This window comes from Alligator sinensis, unplaced genomic scaffold, assembly GCF_000455745.1.
Source record: "Alligator sinensis unplaced genomic scaffold, ASM45574v1 scaffold166_1, whole genome shotgun sequence".
NCBI lineage: Eukaryota > Metazoa > Chordata > Crocodylia > Alligatoridae > Alligator > Alligator sinensis.
Genome location: NW_005842098.1, coordinates 303,236 through 323,940, shown reverse-complemented (window position 1 = coordinate 323,940; position 20,705 = coordinate 303,236). Strand labels below are relative to the sequence as shown.

Genomic DNA, 20,705 nt, shown 5'->3' with positions numbered 1-20,705 from the left:
TTGGTGTTGTCAGGAAACTCTGCCAGATTACTTGTAATATCTGAATACAAATTGCTAATGAACAAGTTGAAAAGTACTGGTCCAAGTACTGATCTCCAAGTGACGCCACTGGTCACCCTCCACCATGATGACTCGGTTCCATCAATCAGTACACTTTGGGTGCTACCATGGAGCCAGTTACCTAGCTACCAGACCATGAAGTAGTCAAGGCCGCTTTTTCCCAATTTGACCATGAGGACATCGTGGGAGACCAGGTCAAAGGCCTTTTTGTAATCCAAGTATATGACATCAACTTCATTTGCCCTATCCAGACAGCGAGTTACCTGGTCATAGAAGGAAATAAGGTTGGTCTGGCATGACCTGCCTGTAACGAAGCCTGGGACTGAGGTCAAACTGATAGGCCTGTAATTCCCAGGGTCCTCCTTTCTCCCTTTCTTAAAGATAGTCACCACATTGGCCTTCTTTCAGTCTCATGGCACTCGGGAGAGGTCCCAGAAATCTTCAAATAACTTGACCATAGGTTGCACAATTACATCGGCCAATTCTTTTAGCACTCTTGGGTGTAGAGCAGAGGCAGGCGATTATTTCAGGCGGAGGAACACTTACCGAGTTTTGGCAAGCTGTCAAGGGCCGCATGGGTAGCCCCGCTCCTTGACAGGTGCCCCACGTCCTAGTTGCCATCTTGTGACCAGAAGTCCCACCCCCTAACCCCTGACCTTTGCCACCAGAAGTCCCTCCCCTTGCCTCTAGAAGTACTCCTTTCAGCAAGGGGTTTTGCCACCTCAGAACCAGAAAAATACTAAATTATATTCTAAAAAGTGATCATCTACAACATACATTAATTTGGTTTCAAAAAATATTTTTGCCCTGATTTACATGTGTTTGTGTAGTGTACACAGCGGTGACTGCACAGTAGCTTACAATTAAGTCCTCCATACACATGCACCTATTCCTCCCCTCTCACTGCCATACACAAACCCCAGCCACCCTCCCCGGGAGGGTGGCTGGGGTTTGTGTATGGCAGTGAGAGGGGAGGAATAGGTGCATGTGTATGGAGGGGTGTGCGTGTGGGACTCACCCTATGAACACACGTGCACACACACTGCCCTGTGCCTACAGATGCACACATACTCTGCTCCTGTGCCTGCCTATACACATGCACATGCCTACCAGCATGGTCCCATGCTCTGCGGTCCAGGGATGCAGCTGGGAGCCATAGCCATGTGGTGCTGGAGCAGGGCAGGAGCAGGAAAGCAGGGAACTGGGCGGGGGTCAGCTGCTCAAGCCTGCTGAGAGTTCCCTCTGGGTCTTATTGCCTCTGGCTCCAGCCACCTTTGACAGGGAGCCGGGGCAAATAAATATTAATTTACTAAATTTTTTAGGGGCTCCACGTGCCGGATAGAATAGCCTGGTGGGCTTTTGCCCGCCCCGGTGTAGAGCGTGTATATCGTTTCAATACAGGGCTTTGATACAACAGCATGGGGTTGTATTTGGCTTATGAGTCTCAGAACCATTATTTAAAGTTGAGCTTTCTTCCAAGATCCCCGTTCCCTTTGGATTATGAATGATTGGGCTGAAGGAAAAGAAGACTACTGATACCTGCAGCATTTATGTGGTTCATTTTAGAAGATGTGTCAGTAGTAATTGCACAATATGCTTCCAGGTGAAGTGTCAAGAAGGAAGCGTTCCAAGTCAGAGGATATGGACAGCATACATTCCAAACGCCGTCGATACATGGAAGAAGATTATGAAGCAGAACTCCAAGTAAAAATTACAGCTAGAGGGGATATTAATCAGAAGGTGCAGAAGGTACAGTAGATTAGATGCATGGACCTTGTTTGGATTTTGTTGTAATTTCATATTTAGTGATAGGCTTTCTTTTTATTCAAACATATTTTCCATATTAACCTGCAAGGTACTAAAGACTGACTGGACTAGGTATACATCAGGGGCATGTTGGTAGAACTGTTACGGTGTTTTGCTAAGGGTATGAATGTATGTCTTGCTCTGGACTTGCCAGAGGCCTGTCTCAGTTTTACAGTTTACAAATATATTCAGTCTGGGGGTCAAAAGTGACCAGATGTGATGTTGGCCACCTCATTCCCTCGTGTACCCTTGGTTACAGAAACTGGTGTGCCTTAACTGCACTAACCCAATAGGCTGTTACACTTGGATGGATGATTGACCTTGTCATGCACCTCACTGTGAACCAGGAGTTGATGAATTCTAGATTCACTATATCTTCTAACTAGTTTTATTAATTCTGTTCTCTTTTCAACCTTTATTAGTGAGAACCATGCCATTACTTTGGCTAGGAATAGAGTTTAGATCTCTTATGGGAGAGCTAAGTTTTAGTCACTTAAACGCACAATCTCTGAGTCTGCCAAATGTTTAGACTTCTGTATGCGATGTATAGAATGGGTCTGTTCCTACACACACAGTCTCACTTGCCAGTGTCATGCTTTATTCTTTACGGTCTGGTCCATGGAGGATACTGTATTTTCTTGTATACAACACCCCTAAGTAAAATATACAGTTTGTTTTTGGAAGGCAGAATATGGTGGGGGTGGGGGGCGGACGGGACTTGTTTCAGAGGCATGTCTGACTGACTGTGTGCCATAGATAAGTCTTTCTGGGAACTTAGTGTCCTGGGAATTGTGTGGCAGCAAGAAGTTGTTGGTGTCAGTTTTCAGACAGACCAGCTCCTGGGATGCCACACTTCCTAGACACTGTTTCCAGGAGGGTTTTCTGTGTTGCACAAGGTTAGGCCCCAGACCCTTGCTAGGGCAGTAGCAGGATTGTTGGTTCTTTATTGTTAGTTCTTTATATATGTTTTTATAAATAAAGTGTTGTTTCCCCATCACAAGCCTCATCAAAATAGTACCGACTCACTTGCTGGTTCAGGGACAAGCTACATTGCTCAGCCAATAGTTATGGCCATGAGAGAATTAATATAAGAATTGTCATCTTGGCAGGTGCATGCCATATGTCTCTAGGGTTGCTTCTTTTCCAGCAAAGAAAACAGCTTCCCCATTTAACACCCCCCTCCTCTCCCGCACCCCCCCTCCCCAATTTGGGAGTTTGGTTTTGTGGGGAAAAGATGTGCTTTGTATGTGAGAAAATATGTCAATGGCTACCTGTTGCTAGTTTAAGTAAGTGGCCCTTAAACTTCAGCAGTGGAGGAGGGGCAGCTGCCATAATGCTGCTGCCATAATTAAAGCAGTAGCATATCTATATTGTAGACTAGACCTAAAAGAACACCTTCACTAAGGAACTTGTTTATTGAGACTGAAGGGCTACATATGGCATGTTTTTATATTGGCAGTCTTAAGGGTTCAGCTCTACCCTGCAATCAAGAATTCTGGTATTTTGTAAACATTGCTCTTGCCCTTGATGGCCTCATTAGTTGATTCTAAATCTTGTATGGGAATCCTTAGTCCAGTGTTTTCAAAGAAGGCTTGTCACCATATTCTATGAATAGAAGGTAACAAGTAGGTTTACTGTTTCTTCTTACGGTTTTCTTTCTAATTTCCAAGAAACAACTGCTTCTTTTACACTTTCCTGGTTTGGGAGAACCTTTAGTGTTGGAAGCAATAGAACTTCTGCAGAAATTGTTTTCAGTTGCATCTCTTCCAGCTCTTTGGTAGCTTTAGTTTCCACACAAGAGTACACAGAGCAATTATGCTAGAGAAAAATATTTCTAAAAGGCAAGAATTGTTAATAATAATGCACCTACTAAAGACCTCCTACTGAGTGTCTTACATTCAGTTTTTTTAAACATCAAGGTGTTGAGTGAGAGGAATAAGGTGAGAGAGATCTATTTCTGTGAATACACAATACTGTGCTGCCTCCAAGCCATTACTAAGTTTTTTTTTTTTTTATCATATTGGTGCTGTAGGGTTTTACACTTTTGTCCTACCGTAAAATGAGAGATTTGTTTAGCAACTAATATAGGGTCTGTTAATATAGGGTCATTTATATCTGTTAAAATTCAGTATAATTTTTTTTTCTAATGGTGCAGCTACAAAAAATACTTAAATACCGTAACTATTGGTGGCCAGAAAGTCTTCATTGACAAGAATCATAGCTACCTGTCTTTTGTATGTGACAATTCTGATCATGCATGTTGTACATAAAAATATTCCAGCCCTCTCAAATGCTGGTAATGTATGCTTTACATATTTTTCTAGGTAATCCAGAGATTGCTAGAAGAGAAACTTACTGCCCTGCAGGTTACTGAATTTGAAAAGGCTCTGACAGATCTGAAAACCCGAGTAGAGAAAATAGAGTGTAGCAAGAGGCATAAAACTGTGCTTACTGAACTACAGGTATATATATTCATATGTTTTAAATTGTACGGGATCTTTGCTTTAAAAAAACAAGCTTCTCAGTTAATAGGGCCCCTGTATCTGTTACTAACTGAATCCATTTGACTTTTTAAATGAGAACAACCTGATATTTTTGCAGTTGGTGATGTGGAAAAGCCCTGAAATAATCACACTGCTTAGACTGGAGCGAGCAAGCAATTAATCATTAAAAAAAATCCCTTTTGACAAATTCATATTTTAGCTATTTGTAAATCAGTTTTCAGTTCTGCTGACCAGCTTTCTAGATGTTCTTCAAATAAATGACCTACATGAAAACTCTTTTCTTTTAATGAAGGGAGAATGGGGGCTACATTTTGCTGAATATTTAAATGAAGACCTATGACTAGGTACCAGGTACCTAGTCATAGTACCTATGACTAGGTACTATGTCCAGTTCCACTGGAGACTGAAAATTTGAAGGTTGTGACTTGTTTTAGGGGAGACATTATTTTCCATTACGTTACTTTAAGGATGTTGGTTTGCCTTATGCTCTTAGTCTGAATCTTTTGATTGATTTAATTTTAATTGTTTTAAATGTTCTCTGTTTGGTCTCTTCCCCTTGGCTGTTTAGGCTAAAATTGCTAAATTGGCGAAACGCTGTGGAACAGCTGAGGAGAACTTGAAAAAAAAACAAGAAGTAAGCATTGCTCTTTCTAATTTTTGTTTAGGCCTAGTATGAATATTACCTAGGAGGAATATGAATTTTAGTATGAAGTAAATTCCATAAAAGTATAGTAAAATATTTGCATACTGTCCATAATGCAACTGATTCTATTAAGCAAGATTATAATAACTAGTGGGCGCTGCTACCTAGAAGGTGTTGCCTATGTTAGACTACAGTAAGGTTAGAGTTTCCCTCTTTATTTTGAAGATCGAAGGCCTGATGATTTACTTTAAGGTCCCTTTGGACACTCTGGCAATATAAGATTCCAAATTCCTATATAGCGATGAAGCAACTAGAGACAGTTCCACTAGATTGTAGGATGCGGCTTTTGAGGCTTCAGATGCTTTTGACCCACCCTCCCCCTCCATCCAGGAGCAGAGTTTAGATTATTCTAAAGGGAAACATGCCCAGCCTTCCCCAGCCAGAAAATAATAGGGTTGGAGTGTTGGTGTAGCCATGTCTTCCCAGAAGAAGAAAAGGTTTTATGGCGATTTATCTTTTATTGAATCAACCTTGCTTCTCAGCCCGAAAGATAGCCATATGTGGGGCAGATCCAAAAGATTGTCTCCTCCTTTCTCATCACATTTTAGGAGGAAATTTTAAAAAATGAATAAATAGGGGCAGGACAGATAGACAGGCCTGTTTCCTGGAGTCCAGAATAAACATTTTGAATAAGTTACCAAAGCAAAATGTAGAAGTTGAAAGTTACATGAATTGCAGAAGAAATCTTGATTTCCCTCTGGTGGAAAACATCTGAAGGCAGGATTAATAAACAGAGAAGAGTCGTCATGTGGGATTAAAGGGCTTTTGGAGATCCTACAGTGTTTTGTCGTCTTGTATCTGATTCTTTGGCAGTGAAAAGTAATATAAAAATGGACAAATATAGACTATGTAATCTGAAGTAAAAGATGTCACGTTGTCTTATGTTTCTTTGTAGAATACGTCAAACCCCCCACCCCTTTCTCCGGGGAAAGCAGCAAGCGACACTGGAAGCACCAATAGTCTGACATATCGGTGAGGAATGAGGACACAACTGTGTCATTTTCAAATTTTCTAGAGCGTGAGTTTTTAGAAGAAGTACAATAGCAGATCTTGCTGTAAATAATTCATGGAATACCCTGATTATGCTTGTTTCAGTAGGGTTTTTTTCCTTCAAACATTTATAAATGTCCTTTCTCTCCCTCCATTGCTGTTCAAAGGTGAATGCCTGCTCTTCATTTTCTTACAGTACTCCCCATAAGGGCTGTAGCAAATTAATTAACCTAAACCTGGTATTGTTCAAGTTGTTTGAACAGATTAGTGTAACACTGAATTTAAGTAATCTTTTAAAAAATAAGTCAAAGGTTTTGTCATAAGGGAAGGCAAACTGGATAAATGTGTCAAAAATAATGTATGAGGGTTGTATCTGTTGTGGAAGAGACGTGCTGGATTCATTTGCAGGGGAAAGCACTTGATAGTAGGCGAATTTTCAAAATAGACTAATAAAAAAACTCATTGTAACACTTCAGGACTGGGAGATTCTGATATAATTTTTTATTTCATAGAAATGCTGGCACAGTGAGACAAATGCTCGAATCCAAGAGGAATGTAGGTGACAGCACACCAGCAACTTTTCAAGCCCCCTTGAATGCAGGTAAAAACCTTCCTGGTCTCCAGAAACATGTTATACAGTGTGTTTTATATATTTAATGGGAAAAGTAAGGTTTTCATATTAGAATTTTATAGGGAAAGTGGGACTATAGTTACTCTAACATACAACATATAACGCAGTAGCATCCTTGACTTCCCTTGAGAATTATGAAAGGGGTTCTGTAGAAAAGATATGACAATCTTCTACGAACAAGCACTTGCCTAAGCTAACTACATGTAGGATGAGGTGTTTCTTAACTTTGCCCTCAGCCCTGTGACAGAAGTTACTGTGTGCCCAGGGGTCTTCCTGGGCATAACTAGGCTGTAATGACAGACTTTGTATTTTCTAAAGAACAGGCTGCTGTGCAGTTCCATAATCTGATTTTTTTTTTTAATGTGGTTCTCATGGCATTTTACTTTTGTATTATTTTATTTGAAGAAGGTGTGTCTAGTAACACTTTCTTGCAAATATGAGTTCAGTTTTATTATAGTTCCACATGTCATTTGTGTGGAGTTTTTTGGTTGTTACTCTTTAATGTACAAATATATTCTATATAACTCTTCAAGGCAAAAGTGTCATCTTCCTAGATATTTATACAGCACCTAATACAATAGGAATCATGTTCTGAGGAAGTGCATGTATGTGAATACAGTTATAAAATATATAGATAGCAAAAAGAAAAGTTACAAACTGAATATAACATTTTAAAATAATTTTATAGTTATAAATGTACTATTTTGGCATTGCATTTTTTTACATTATGGTATTGAAATGAAATTGCTAACTTGGTACATTTATTTGATTCTTTCTTTCTTTCTGTCTTTTTTTTTGTAGTGTCTGCTCCCAGTTTTGCTGCTCCTCAGGCAGTGGTCAGTGGACATCCCAAACCTCAGACTCCAGTGACTTCCAGTTCCTTGACAACATCTGTTCTTCCTACAGCCAGTGCAGCTACTGTTGTTGGCACAAGTCAGGTGCCCAGTGGCAACACTCAGCCTATGTCTGTCTCATTGCAGCCTTTGCCTGTAATCCTGCATGTACCTCTTACAATGTCCTCCCAGCCTCAGCTTCTGCAAAGCCACACAGGGACTTTGGTCACTAACCAGCAATCAGGCAACGTTGAATTTATATCAGTACAAAGCCCATCCGCTGTTGGTGGCCTTGCTAAAACTCCGGTGTCTTTGGCATCAGCTAACCCAACTAAACCAAATAACAGTCCATCTGTGCCCAGCCCTGGTGTTCAGAGAAACTCTCCAGCCAGTGCTGGGTCAATAGGGACAACACTGGCAGTACAGGCTGTTTCAACAGCAAATCCTGTCGCCCAGGCCACAAGGACTCCTTTGCCCACAGTGGGTACTTCAGGACTGTATAATCCTACCAGCAATCGAGGTCCCATACAGATGAAGATCTCTCTCTCTGCATTTGGTAATACAACTCCTGCCGAACCAAGCACCATTCCCACAGCACCTAGAGTTGGTAAGCAATGCTTGAATATTAATTTGGGGAATGGAAGATAGAATAACTGCATATGGGAAACAAAGCTTTTAAACAAGATAGAAATCAAGTTTATTTCTATGGCAGTTCTGTTTAATTTACTGAGATAGCTCTGCTAGTTTACATTACTCTCTAAACTTGAAATCAAAAATAAGTTTGACCCAAATAATTGAGACCAAAAAGTGCATTTTCAGTTATTCCTGAATTTTTTAAAATAAGATGCAACATAAATTCTTGCCCTCTAAATGCTGCTCTGTTTATAATTGGATTTCTATCACGTTCCTAATGGATGGAAACTCCCTGTTTGCTCCTGATAGTTGGTATTTATTTTTATACGTGAGCCAGATGCTTTACAAAGCAGTAGCACATTACAAATAAAGTAAATACTGTATTAATTCCGTTTAAAACACGGGAGTACATCTACAGTATATCAGAATAAACATTGACATCCCAAAATTTAGATGAGCAAATAAGAGCCAAACTGTTTTTGAAGCAAAATGAAAGATTTGTTTAATAAATAGATGCTCAGTTAGAGCCTTTGAGTCTAACAAATGTTTTTATATGATATCAAACCAAAGTGATTAAAATGATTTCCTAGCATCTCTAGCGATATAGTGATGCTTCTGCTGTTCCTTTGCAGTTTTAGAATCAATTCAAGTGCAGCTGCTTTAAAATGTTTCTGTGAATGGTCCTCTGTATCAAACTGAACTAGTTCCCTGTGACAAATAAATAATATTGCATGTAACTGTTCATAGAAAAATTATACTATCTGATATTTTTAAAAACTCAGAATTTGGCATCAGATTTAATTTTATTTCATTTAAATGCTGTCTTAAATTACATGTTATGAGGCTTCATTCATCAAGCTTACTCTTGCACATTTCATATATAGCTTTCAGATCTGAACTTATGACTGATGGGTAATCTTGTTTGCTGTTCTAAAATGCTTAGCAAAAAGCAGATTTCTCATTCTTACAATAAAGGAGCAGTGAAATGGTTTTGTGAGTTACTAATATACTCCTCATATTTCTTTGATCATATACATATAATAGAAACCATAGGATCTTCCTGGTAAATGTTCAGAGAGCAGTCATGTCAAGCTACATGCTGTGTTCATAATCTGTTTCTTCAGCCTCTATTCAGAATGAGTTTATATTATATGTGAAATAAGTGAATAGATATCTTTGTTTTTTGATTAATTTTCTATATGCCTGAATACACGGAAAGGAAGATTTTAGGGGATTTTTGCACTGGAGATGGCTGCTGAGCTGTTCCAAAAATACACTGAGCATTTTAAGAGACCTATGACAGAGGAGTATGATGTATTATAAGTCTGGAATGTTGCTTTGATCTTTTGTTAAATCTGCTACTTGCTCTGAAAAGTGGTAATAATATATGCATACCTTTTTTGTAAAGTAGTTTCAGCTCTCTAGTGGAAAGTGCTGTTATAGAAGTTAAAGTATAATTATTACAAATCAGTGAGAATGTAGTAAGAAACTTAATTTTGGAACGTTTCCACCTAATGTATTTTATTATTAAAAGTATTCAAATGTGTCATCAGTTAGAAACTGCAAATTAACAAATCATTTCTTGACCCCTCAGAGAACCAAATAAACAGGCCACCAACAGATGCTTCAGGAAACAAGAGAGCAGCAGAGAGCACAGCACAGGTAGGTTGTTGGGTTATGCTTCTGTATAAAATTCGTAAGTTATAATCCACAGGAGTATTTCCCCCCCACCATTTCTTCCTTAAAACAAAACACTTAAGTTTCTTTTCTGCTGTACTTCCTGCTTATAGTGTCTTCCTTTTGTTGTTTTTTTACTGAAAACGTCAGTTCTTGGTTACCCTTACAAAGAGTTCTAGTATGTTTTGTGTGAAATGAATTCATGCTTTAGAAGAACCCTACAAATACATTTGATATTAGAGAGAAAATTACAAAAGAAGAAACCCAGATTTTTTCTAAAGATCCTGATTTGAAAGTTATAAACTTATTAAATGAGTGCAGCTTTCCTTGCCCCATAATGCCAAAAAGAGGATTAACAAAGGTGATTACAATAATTGGACCTCCTGATCTTTCAGCCTGTGTTCCATGCCACAACATTCTATCTGTAGGAAAATCTAGAGAAACCTGCAGTATCCTGATCTCCTTATCTTGATGAAAGGGAAAGATAAAACCTCTATGACATTATTTGTAATCTGTTCTCTCTGTGTTGTAGTTCATAATTAAAGCATAGGATCTGATTCACCTCAAACTTACATTGGTATTAATCAGAAAGAATTTTACAGAATTTAGTGGCTTTAAACAAATGTGTATAACTAGCACAAGAGGAACATCAAGTCAACTGCTCCTGTGCAGAGTTTCCCTGTCAAACAGGGCATTCAGATAGTGTTAAATCTGCTGGGCATCACAGTGAAAGTAGAAGAAAATGTCATCTGGCAACTTTTTTCCCCAAGCATAATAGCAGCAGAGTTAGCATAGCTGATAAACAGTGAGGAATGACCAAATCCTGCCACACAAACAATATTGGCATTTGGTAGCTAAAGAGTGGTAGGTTGGAACTTAATTTATCATAGATACCTGTGGATTATAGCTACAAAAATGTAATCCATAGTTGAGATATGTATATTTAATCTCTTCAGTACAGAGAAGGTTGACCGATTTATGGATTCAAAACAGGTATTAATTTAAGAATAAGATTATACACTTAAGTACATTTCATGTTTGGCAAAGCCTGAAACCTGGAAAACACTTTTTTAGAAACAGTGAATTTTCCCTGTTGGTGGTGATAATGGGCTGTCAGAGTGGTGGGTTTGTTGAATGAATGGAGAAAAAACTATACTTTCCGGTTTTCAGCCTTTTGTTACATTATATGTTTCTAGGGCTACTTTGAATGAAACAAGTTAAAGCATGTGTAATGCCATGGTTGCTAATGATCTAATTTTTTTTTTTTTAAATTGGCTAGCAAGGTGTGATATTAAGACATCCCATGTCATTTAAAGATCGAATTAATGCCACCTGCTTTTTATGATGTAAAACCCAAAACATTATGTATTACTCCACACTTCACAGCTTTCAGAACAAAAAGTAGTTTGCAGTGCGCTGTATACCCGTGGCATATTTGATGGTACAACTTTGATCAATTGTTTCAAAAACCAGTTGAAACAGGAAGAGACTTCATCAGAAAGTAAAGAACCAGTAGAAGCAGCGCAGACGAATTTTAACTTTCCTGAGGATGTCCTCTTTGGCTTGGAAGAAGAGGAAGAAGATGCTAAGAGCATCAAAAACACCCACAAGCAGACTGGCTGGGCAGCTAATCTACTAAAGCAGTGGCTGGCCAAAAATGGCAAGGATCCTAGTTTTGAATTGGTGCCAGTAACTGAACTCAATGATATTTTAAGAGAGTTTTATTACACAATAAGGAACCATGATGGAAATACCTACAGTGTGGCAAGTTATAAGTCCATGCGTGCTGGCTTGAACCGGCACCTTAAAATGCCACCATATAATCGTCAGATTTGCCTAATGAAGGACAAGGAGTTTGCTAGTGCAAACATGGTGTTTGTGAGTGTGTTGAAGATGCTGCGCGTGCAGGGGAAGGATGAAACTCACCACCACCCTCCCATAGCTGCTGAGGACCTGCGTAAGATTAAGCAGTCTGGAGTGCTGGGGTTGCATAGTCCCCTGGCTTTGGTCAACAAGGTGTGGTTTGATTTGCAATTGCATTTTGCCAAACGAGGGAGGGAAATCTTACGAGATTTGGCTCCAGATGCCTTTGTTCTTGAGAAGGACAAGAGTGGGCGTCGGTATGCTATGTTTAGATGTCCTGGCAAAGGGAAAAATGCAGAAGATCCCCATAAAATGGGGAAAATGTATGATATGCCAGGGGACCCAAACTGTCCTGTTTTTTCCTTGGAGCTTTATTTGTCTAAGTTGCCTCCTGAGCCCCCTGCTTTTTACCTGCATCCTTTAAAGCTAACTCTAGAGCAGATGCGAGAGCAGCCTGTCTGGTACAAACGGGAGCCTATGGGAGTAAACTACTTAGGTACTATGATGCCCAGAATAAGCGTGGCAGCCAGGCTGTCCCAACGGTATACCAATCATTCTCTCAGAACTACCACCATCCAGCTACTATGTGAAGCAGGACTGGGGCCTAGAGAGATCATGGCAGTGACAGGCCATCGCTCTGAGTCTGCTATTAGACATTACTGGGGAGCTGCAGAAATTCGCTACAGAGCTTGGTCCGATATAATGGAGAATCCCCCCAGTTACCTATATAACACTATGCCAAATGAAGTGATACGAGAGCCAGCATCTGGTGCCTCTACTTCTTCCATAAATCATGCCATTTTAGAGCAAAACAAAATGTCTTTATTTCCTAAGAAACCTATTGCACCAGCCAGCAACCATGTGATACCCAGCTCTAACTCTGTGACTTTAATCTCTGGGGGATGTATGACTCTGAGCTCTAAAAGCCACATCATGTTGAACCACAGCTCTTCCAAGGTGCTGGTTCCTAAGGACATAACTAGTGTGTCTCTAACTGCCAACCATCTTCAAGGATGTTGTAATGAACCTGTCTTTATAAACCGTGTGCTAAAACAAGAACCAATGACTTGACACTACTGTAACTGGAACTGATTTTAAGATTCATTGCTATTATCAAAAAAGGAAAAGTTCTCATATTGCTTTACTTTATTTTTGGTCTTAGGCTACTAAGGACATTTCTTACTGCTTAGTTCAGGAAGAAGTATCCTGGTTGCCCCCCAAAGTGAGCTGCAGAATAGAAGTTATGAAAGCAGGGCTTGGAGTCTGGCGGACCTTTAACAGCAGCAGGGACTCTAGTGGCCAAGCAGAGCCATTTTAAATAATGCAGGATTGGTATTGATTTCCACTTAACTGAAGGCATAAACTTTCTTCAATCACTGTATGACTTTATATCTTGCAGTTGTGGAGAGGTGTCTTTATTGTGAAACCATCTGGTGCCTGTTGCCCCTGATGTAGCATTTTATGGATACTTGATAATGAAGCTTCACAGGGAGAGGCAAAATAAGAGGAGTAGATACAAATACATTACAGCACATACACATGCATTAACACACAAGCAGTTGTTTGATCACCTCCTCTCCTTGTGCCTGAATTGCCTTCATTCCTAGTAAGATAAGAACTGGGACCAGTAGCCTAACAAAGAAGGGGGAGTAGGAGCAGGGCCCCTGACCTCTGCACTTACTTAGAGGACCCAGAATTGTCCCCCAGGAGTCTTTGCTATGCAGGTGTAGCCCTGTGCTGCCCAGCCCTACACTCCCTAGTATGTGGGGGAGCAGAATGGTTCCCTCCTTTCCACCCCCAGGATTTTTGCCACAGAGGCTAGGGACAGAAGTTACACACAAACCGGTTTAAGTGATCAGAAACTGGTTTAAACCTGTAGCAGAACAGACGTTCAGTGTACACAACCCAGTTTCAAAATGGCTGAAACTGGTTTAAGATAAATCTGCTTGTATGTAGTATCAGACTTAACTGATTTAAGTCAAATCAGTTTCTGAAACTTCTGGACCAGACCCCTTCCTGGTTTTAGTTAAATGAGCCCCCCAGCATCCCAGCATGCTTTGCAGCCCTGGGCTATGCTGTCTGCTCCAGACAACAGGGTTGGCCCTGCCCTTCTGTACCCTGCAGTGAGGGCTAGCTGGCGAATCTAACTGCATCTTCCCTACTCTTCTCCATGGTAAATTCCTTTCTGAGGAATAATTCTGAAACTTGCAGGAAGACTTGTCTCAGGCCATTTTTTCAACAGTGGCTAGAGATTATTTCTTCTCGCCACAGCAGACTACAGACTAATTAGAAATGCAGCTGGGTCCTTCTGACTACATGAAAATTGAAAGGACTAGTTTATTATACCCTGACCAGTGAGTTTATTACTTAGAAGAAGTAATTACAAAAGACAGTCAAGTTCCTCTTGAAACCCAGGGGAAGAGCCAGGTCCGCCTGCTCATCCAGCTGGGCAGAGGGGGGAAGGTTGTATGTGTGTGCCTGGCTAGGGGCAGGGGCGGCAGAGGCGACCTGAGTGTGGGAACAAGCCCTGCACCTGGCAAGCAGCATGAGGAACCTGCAGCTGGCAGAGGAGGCAGCACAGGGCAACCTTGCATGAAGCAGCTCTGCAGCGAGGCTGAAAAGGCAGAGCTTAGGTGCACACGGGGGACTGGCCATGTGGGATGAGCTATTTGTACACACAGCTGCCTGGGCCAGCTTGAAGGTGCTGGCAGCTCAGAGCCTGGCAGCCACCCGCTGTAAGGGCTCATGTGCCTGCTGCTCTGTACCCCCTGCATGGTGCCTGCTCATCAATGGGGTACAGTGGCGGTGGCTGCAGGCACATAAGCCCTGTGGTGGGCAGCTGCCAGGCTCTGGAACCACCAGCACCTCCAAGTCAGCTTGGGCAGGGGGCATGGCAGCGAGCACACAAGCCCCCACAGCACATAGTTGCTGGGCTCCAGGCCCACTGGTGCCTCTGAACTGACCCGGGCAGTTGTGGACACGAAGGGCTTGTCCCACACAGCCAGTCCGGCTGCCAAGGCACCCACCCACAGCTGCAGTGGCATTGACTCTGTGCCGCTGCCCAGCCAGCTGCTGTCCATGCACACTGGGGCCCCCAGGACTCCCAAGGCATGCACCTTGCTCTGCCACTTTAGCCTCACCATGGAGCTGCTTCACGCCCAGGCTGCCCTATGCCACCTCCCCTGCCAGCTGCTGGCCGGGCGCAGGAATCGCTCCTGCTCTCTGCCACACTCGGGTTGCCACTGCCACCCCTGTCCCCAACAGGGCACACATACCCCCTTCCTCCTCTGCCCAGCTGGATGAGCGGGCAGATCCGGCTCTTCCCCTGGGTTTCAAAAGGAACTTTGACTGTCTTCTGTTTAACTTGCAAGTACAGGCAGTCCTCGGACTTACAACACAATTGGTTTCTGAAAACTGCGTCTTAAGTCAAAACGTTGCAACTGGGAACCAATTTTCTCATAAGAAACAATGTGATAAATGGGGGATTGGTTCCTGAACCAAGGCCTGATACCCTATTTTCACCAAAAATACCCCCAGAATTTTGTACTCGATCAATTATAGATGAGTAATATAGCTACATTAATGTATTTATATTGTAAATAGCATCATATTGATTTGGAAGGGCTTCTTTGAGGTGACTTTGCTGGACTTTTTGAAGTGCTCTTGGTTGGACTTTTTGAAGGGTTCTTGGCTGGATTCTTCTCAGGAGTCTGGCTGCAGTTTTTTCTGGAGTCTTGTCTGGTTTCTTAAAGAAAGTGTCCAAGGAAGTTTGGACAGATGTTCTCGAGCGAGATGAGCGGCGCAGCGAACTTGTTCACTGGCGTGGCATCGCATCAGATCAAGCATTGTAAAGTTGAAACTGACGTCATAAAGTTGAAACAGGGTCTCAATTTAAAAACATTGTAAGTGCGAAATGTTGTAACTCCAAACGTTGTTAAGTCGAGGACTGCCTGTAATAAACTCACTGGTCAGGCATGTGGCATGGGGCTGCACCTGCAAGCGAAGACTTTGGGAGGTAGGGGGCGTTCTGGTGTTCCTGCTGTGGCCAGTGTGCAGCAAGCTTGTTCCTCAGCTGTAGCAGCCTGTGTTAATACTACTATAGCAACTGCTGCAAGAGTGTGGGGAGCTGCTCTGCAATGTGGAGTGAGGAAAATGTGTTCTCATAGGAGATGGTCAGGCAACAGAATTGCTCCATTAGAAATGAATAGGTTGAGTTGATATATTGTTCCCATGCATGTCTTGTAGTTTTGAACATACCATTTCCCTGTGTCCCCTGATTTCCATCACTTTTTTTGTCCCTGATGAAGAGGTTTCTCTTGTAGTTGACAGGAAGGTTTATGAACTGTTAACTTTGTCAACATTTGATGCTTGTGTTTTCTCCCTTTTTGAGATTTAACTGTACCATTTGTGCAACTGTGTGAAAGCACTTGTATCAATGCAGTAATATTGCCTCAGATTCTTTCACCAAAAGGAAGTATATATCTTGTTTTCTTCCAACTTTTCGCCTGACCAAAATAAGGCTTTTCTGCTTTGCCTCCATTCCACATCTGGGGCTGCTGTTGAGAAGTGTACCTGCTCAGTACACACCGTATCCAGGAAATGAGGCTGTATAGATACTTCAGGGCAGCCCTGAGTGCATCACGGAGGTGCTGGACAGTGTGCTCAGGCAGTCCACTCTAAGATGGCTGTATGTTTAATTTCGTTTCTGAGGTTTGGTATGCACTAAAGAGGAGCTAGTGGACAGGGCTTGCTTCTTGGTGGTGGTTCTGGAAATAGCAACAGAGTCAATATGGACAAATCCTCTAGTTATAGTTACACTCCAGATTTAGTTTAGGTATCACTGCTTGCTTTGCAGCGGGCTGGTCTATTACTATATTCACAAAGAAGTAGCTTCTTACAGACTAGAAATTTGTCACATGTGAGTGAATATGTTAAAAAAAATAATCAATGCTTATTTCAGTGCTATTTAGGAAATGGAAGGAGCATAGACATTAATTTTTAATGAGCCACACTGGACAATTTAGCGAACAACTTTTTGCACTCTCCTCTACCCTATCTCAGGAACTTGATCAAAGGGACACTCAACAATTTAAATAGTATTTCTTCCTGAAAAAACATTTCTAGCGTGTCGTAGAACATTTTAAATTATTGTAAGTAAAAACAAGAGGTGGTGTTTTCCCTCAATGTTTCTGTTCTGTGTAGCTCTCATACCTACTCAATCAATTGCATATGTTGATTTCCAATAGGACACAGAGGTATTTTAAGAAATATGAGACAGTGCTTTGAAGCCACAGAAAAAGCAAGATGCTTCAGAGAGAAGAGTATTTAAAACGACTGCTGAAGGACATTTTTGCTGAATTAAATAATTGGATTAATTTTTGCCCTTTGAAGTGTGCAGGTTTTTGTTGGGGGGGTGGTTAATGAAACTTTGACCATCCTGCTAAGAACTTCACTGGGCAAATCTGATTCATTTGGAACGGTTTAAAATAGCTCTATGGTGGATATTATCAAAAAAGAAAACCCATTATATTAAATCCCTAATTCAAAAGAGGTCTTTTCTTGCTAGAAAAGATGCTGGATATCAAATCAGTTACTATAAAAAGGTCTGATCAAAAGAAGGGTAGGTGCCTGGAATTTTTGAGTTCTAATCCTGACTCCCCAAGGCTTCTTTCGTGCCTTTGGACAAGTCATTATAGTCACTAGGTCAGTTTCCCAGTCCATAATATAGGTGTAATATGTTCCATTTTCTTATGGAACGTGAGACAGTATAACAGTTTGAAAAGTGCATTAAAGAATAAAAAGGGCCATATCAATCTTTGATTTTATGTATAACAGTTATTTCGCAGGCCACCATTTAAATAATGATGGTCCTGTCCCTTTGGTTGCTTGCCAAATAAATTCGTGTTAAATTAGTTCAGAATCGCAGTCCACATTCCAGTTAGTTACAGGGTTACATTTGCGACATTATTGGCTCTGTATAAAGACAGTCATAGAATCAGGATTATAATTTTACTGCAGGATGAAGCAAATCAAGCTGGGGTGTTAGGGAAAGCAGTTCTATCTATTAGCTATACATGGGGAAATCTGAAAATTGAGGAACACTATAACCTCTTATAATAGAAGGAAATTGTGCAGTAGTCTAAGGAATTTTAGTGTCAAAAAAGATCTTAAAACAGGGGTTCCTAAAAACATGATTCTGATGGCTTGAATGGTGAATTGCTTTTTTTGAAAACTTCTTCCAAGTTTTTACTAATATGAAAATATCTGTATAGCACTTTTCATACCGTCATGTATGCTAATATAGAAAACAGAATTTTCTCATCCATATCTCAGGTAGTTCTTGGTTTTTTGTTGCAACTTGCTGTAGTTGAATGTTATCCAGCAGAAACAGTGCTGTTGCCATGCATTTTCCTCTCTAGCCTCTTTGCTGCTTATTGTGTTCATACTGCCCACATGCCCTGCTCTGGTCTTTTGTGCTACTTCCTGTACAGGCATACTGCAAAGCCAGTGGTTTCACACTCAAATTTATGTGGAAATTTAAAGAGAGAGAGGAAAAAATTGGACTCTTGTTGCAACTCTGGGTATCTTGTTCCTTTGGGACAGATTTTTAGTACCTGATTTGTAAAAACTAAATTTTTCGATCTTACCTATTGTCAGCATAAATTTGACGTTTGCTGCTCTGAAGCTATTGACTGCAGTATGACTAAGGGTATTTACCTTACTTAGTATGGGGAAAAAATTGAAGTGGATAATGTCGTTACTGGTTTAGAACAAGAGTAAATGTGTTTGAAGGCGCTTAGGCCATTGCTAAATAATAGTAGAAAAGTTAATTTATTTCAATCCTGTCAGAGCTGAATCAATAATCTCCACCCTACTAAAGAGTTTAAACATGTACCACCAAAGGCAGAAAATATGAAGCTTCTGAGGCAGGATTACTCAAGTTATGTACAAAGTACATAAGAGCATTTTACTTATAATGTAAATTCAATTATGATAGAAGTGAAGAATAAGTACATTTGATTTCCACCCAGTTACTTGTGGCAAACGTGTCATCATAGAAGCTGTCAAAATTGACGTTAATCAGATTACCTGTTAGTAGTGCCAACGTTTATCTCAAGGAGGGTGGAGTCTGAACCTACTTTTTTCCCCTCTCATGCTTTAATTATAAAAAGAGGATCTTGGTCTCCAGACCTGTAAAGTTGATGCTCAAAATTCATTTTAAAATTTGAATATGACAGATGCATTTAAAGGGACTGATAATTCTTTTTGTCCAAAGAACTGGTTCTTCAAGCTTCATTCAGGTTGCAAGAAGCAGCACTGAGCCTTTACTGACTCTGTTAAGGACTAAGATCCATCCTAGGGTGGCCGTGACTCAGCAGGACTTCTCAAAATAGCATGGGAATTGACCATGTTCTCTCTATTGTACAATCATCAGATATTTTTTTCATGCAGAAATTAATGGTTTGCTGTCAGAAGCCAATGGAAGCTTTTACCATAAAGAGCTTCCCTGCCCTGATCTCCCTCAAGTAGAGACTAAGAAAGTCTGCTCCCAAGGGAGAACCATTGTCTCTAGTATTTCGTAGGGAGTCAGCCTAACTCCTCACAACGGGCTGAGATATTTGATTCTTCTCATTACTATGAAAATAATCTGTTTCTGCTTAAAGAAACTATAATCTCTGGTGTATGAAATCTAGAAAATCAATTTTTGTCATTGCGTGCACTTTTTTCTAATTCTCTCACACCTTTCTCACTGCCATCCTGCTCTGCCCCGCCTCCTGGAATTATAATAGTCTAAAATGCCGAATTTCTGAGGATCTTGGTTGAAATTATCATAGTTACTTGTTCTAGTGTAGCATGTCTGTCTTTCTGTGCTGCACTCATGCTTCCCCAATGTGTATATACTTAATCAGTTCAGCATAACCAGAGCTACCAGTAAGCAGCAAGTGTTCCAAGGGGCTTCACCTTGAAGCTGATCTAGTTCTCTTCCAGCCCTTCCATGTGCGTGCTTGCTTGGTCACTCACTCACTTCTCACCCCAAAAGAAAATATGGAGAGAGGAGAGAAGAAAGCCTATTAAATTTGTTTAGGTCCTTTGTTAAATTCTCTTAACGTTTATCTTCTCTACACACAAAGCTATAGAAAGGATTGCTCTTATTATCCAGTCACTGTTCCTTGCTCACAGCCCTCCCAGTGCCTCAAGTCCTAAAAGTGTGATTTTTTTTTGAAGATATGGCAGGCACTTTTTACCATATTTAGAGGTGTATATTATTGGTTGGTTATATGGAGACAAATGCTTTTTTTAAAATTACATTGCTAATGTTTACAATGTTTTGGGAAATATATATTTTTTGTGAATCCCAGTACATATACTAGATTTATATATAATATATGTAATGTATTATATATAAACATACAACTATAGCATATAGAGTAAATTTATTATATTGTTTTTTTATTATAAGGATGAAAGACGTGATTAAGTTATAAGTGAACAAACTTGAATAGTTGCATTAAAAATTATGGGATAAAATCTTCATCTGTTTTAAGGGTGGGCACCCTTGTGTCAGTTGAGCACTTTAATTTCTCCTAGCCTGCGGTGTATCTTAGTCTTCCGAGTCCATGTCTTTCTTATCTGTGCGTTGTATTTCTTTTAACTAACATGATGAAAAATACTGGCCCGTTTCATTTCCCATTGTTTCCAACACTACTTGATTTGTTTGGGTATTTAATAAAGCTTTATGGAGGCCATGTTGCTGGCAGTTCTAAATTCACTTGATAACATGTTAATAAATAAAATATATTTACAACCTTTATCCCCTTCCCTTCACTGAGACAGAACTTTGTGAATGTAGAGCCTGTTGGGTAAACAATGTGATTAGAGTGGATATATCAGTTTTAAAGATTTATAAGCAGCTTTCAGTTTCATATATTGTTGAACATTACAGGTAAACGTGTTTTCTTGCATTTCATGTTTTTTTCACTGAAAATAAACATGTATATTTATGT

At 40.4% G+C, this 20,705-nt stretch overlaps 1 protein-coding gene across 9 annotated transcripts in view; it reads left to right on the top strand.

Annotated features, from left to right (window-relative positions):
• The window catches only part of ATF7IP (activating transcription factor 7 interacting protein), a 159,032-nt gene that overhangs the window by 98,849 nt on the left and 39,478 nt on the right, over positions 1-20,705 (top strand). For all 9 annotated transcript variants that reach the window (XM_014520217.2, XM_014520221.2, XM_025204800.1 and 6 more), the window contains 7 exons: positions 1,664-1,809; positions 4,191-4,328; positions 4,939-5,004; positions 5,969-6,045; positions 6,576-6,664; positions 7,496-8,134; positions 9,755-9,822. In XM_014520217.2, coding sequence (XP_014375703.1) covers positions 1,664-1,809; positions 4,191-4,328; positions 4,939-5,004; positions 5,969-6,045; positions 6,576-6,664; positions 7,496-8,134; positions 9,755-9,822 — 1,223 coding nt within the window. The remainder of the gene's footprint in view (positions 1-1,663; positions 1,810-4,190; positions 4,329-4,938; positions 5,005-5,968; positions 6,046-6,575; positions 6,665-7,495; positions 8,135-9,754; positions 9,823-20,705) is intronic.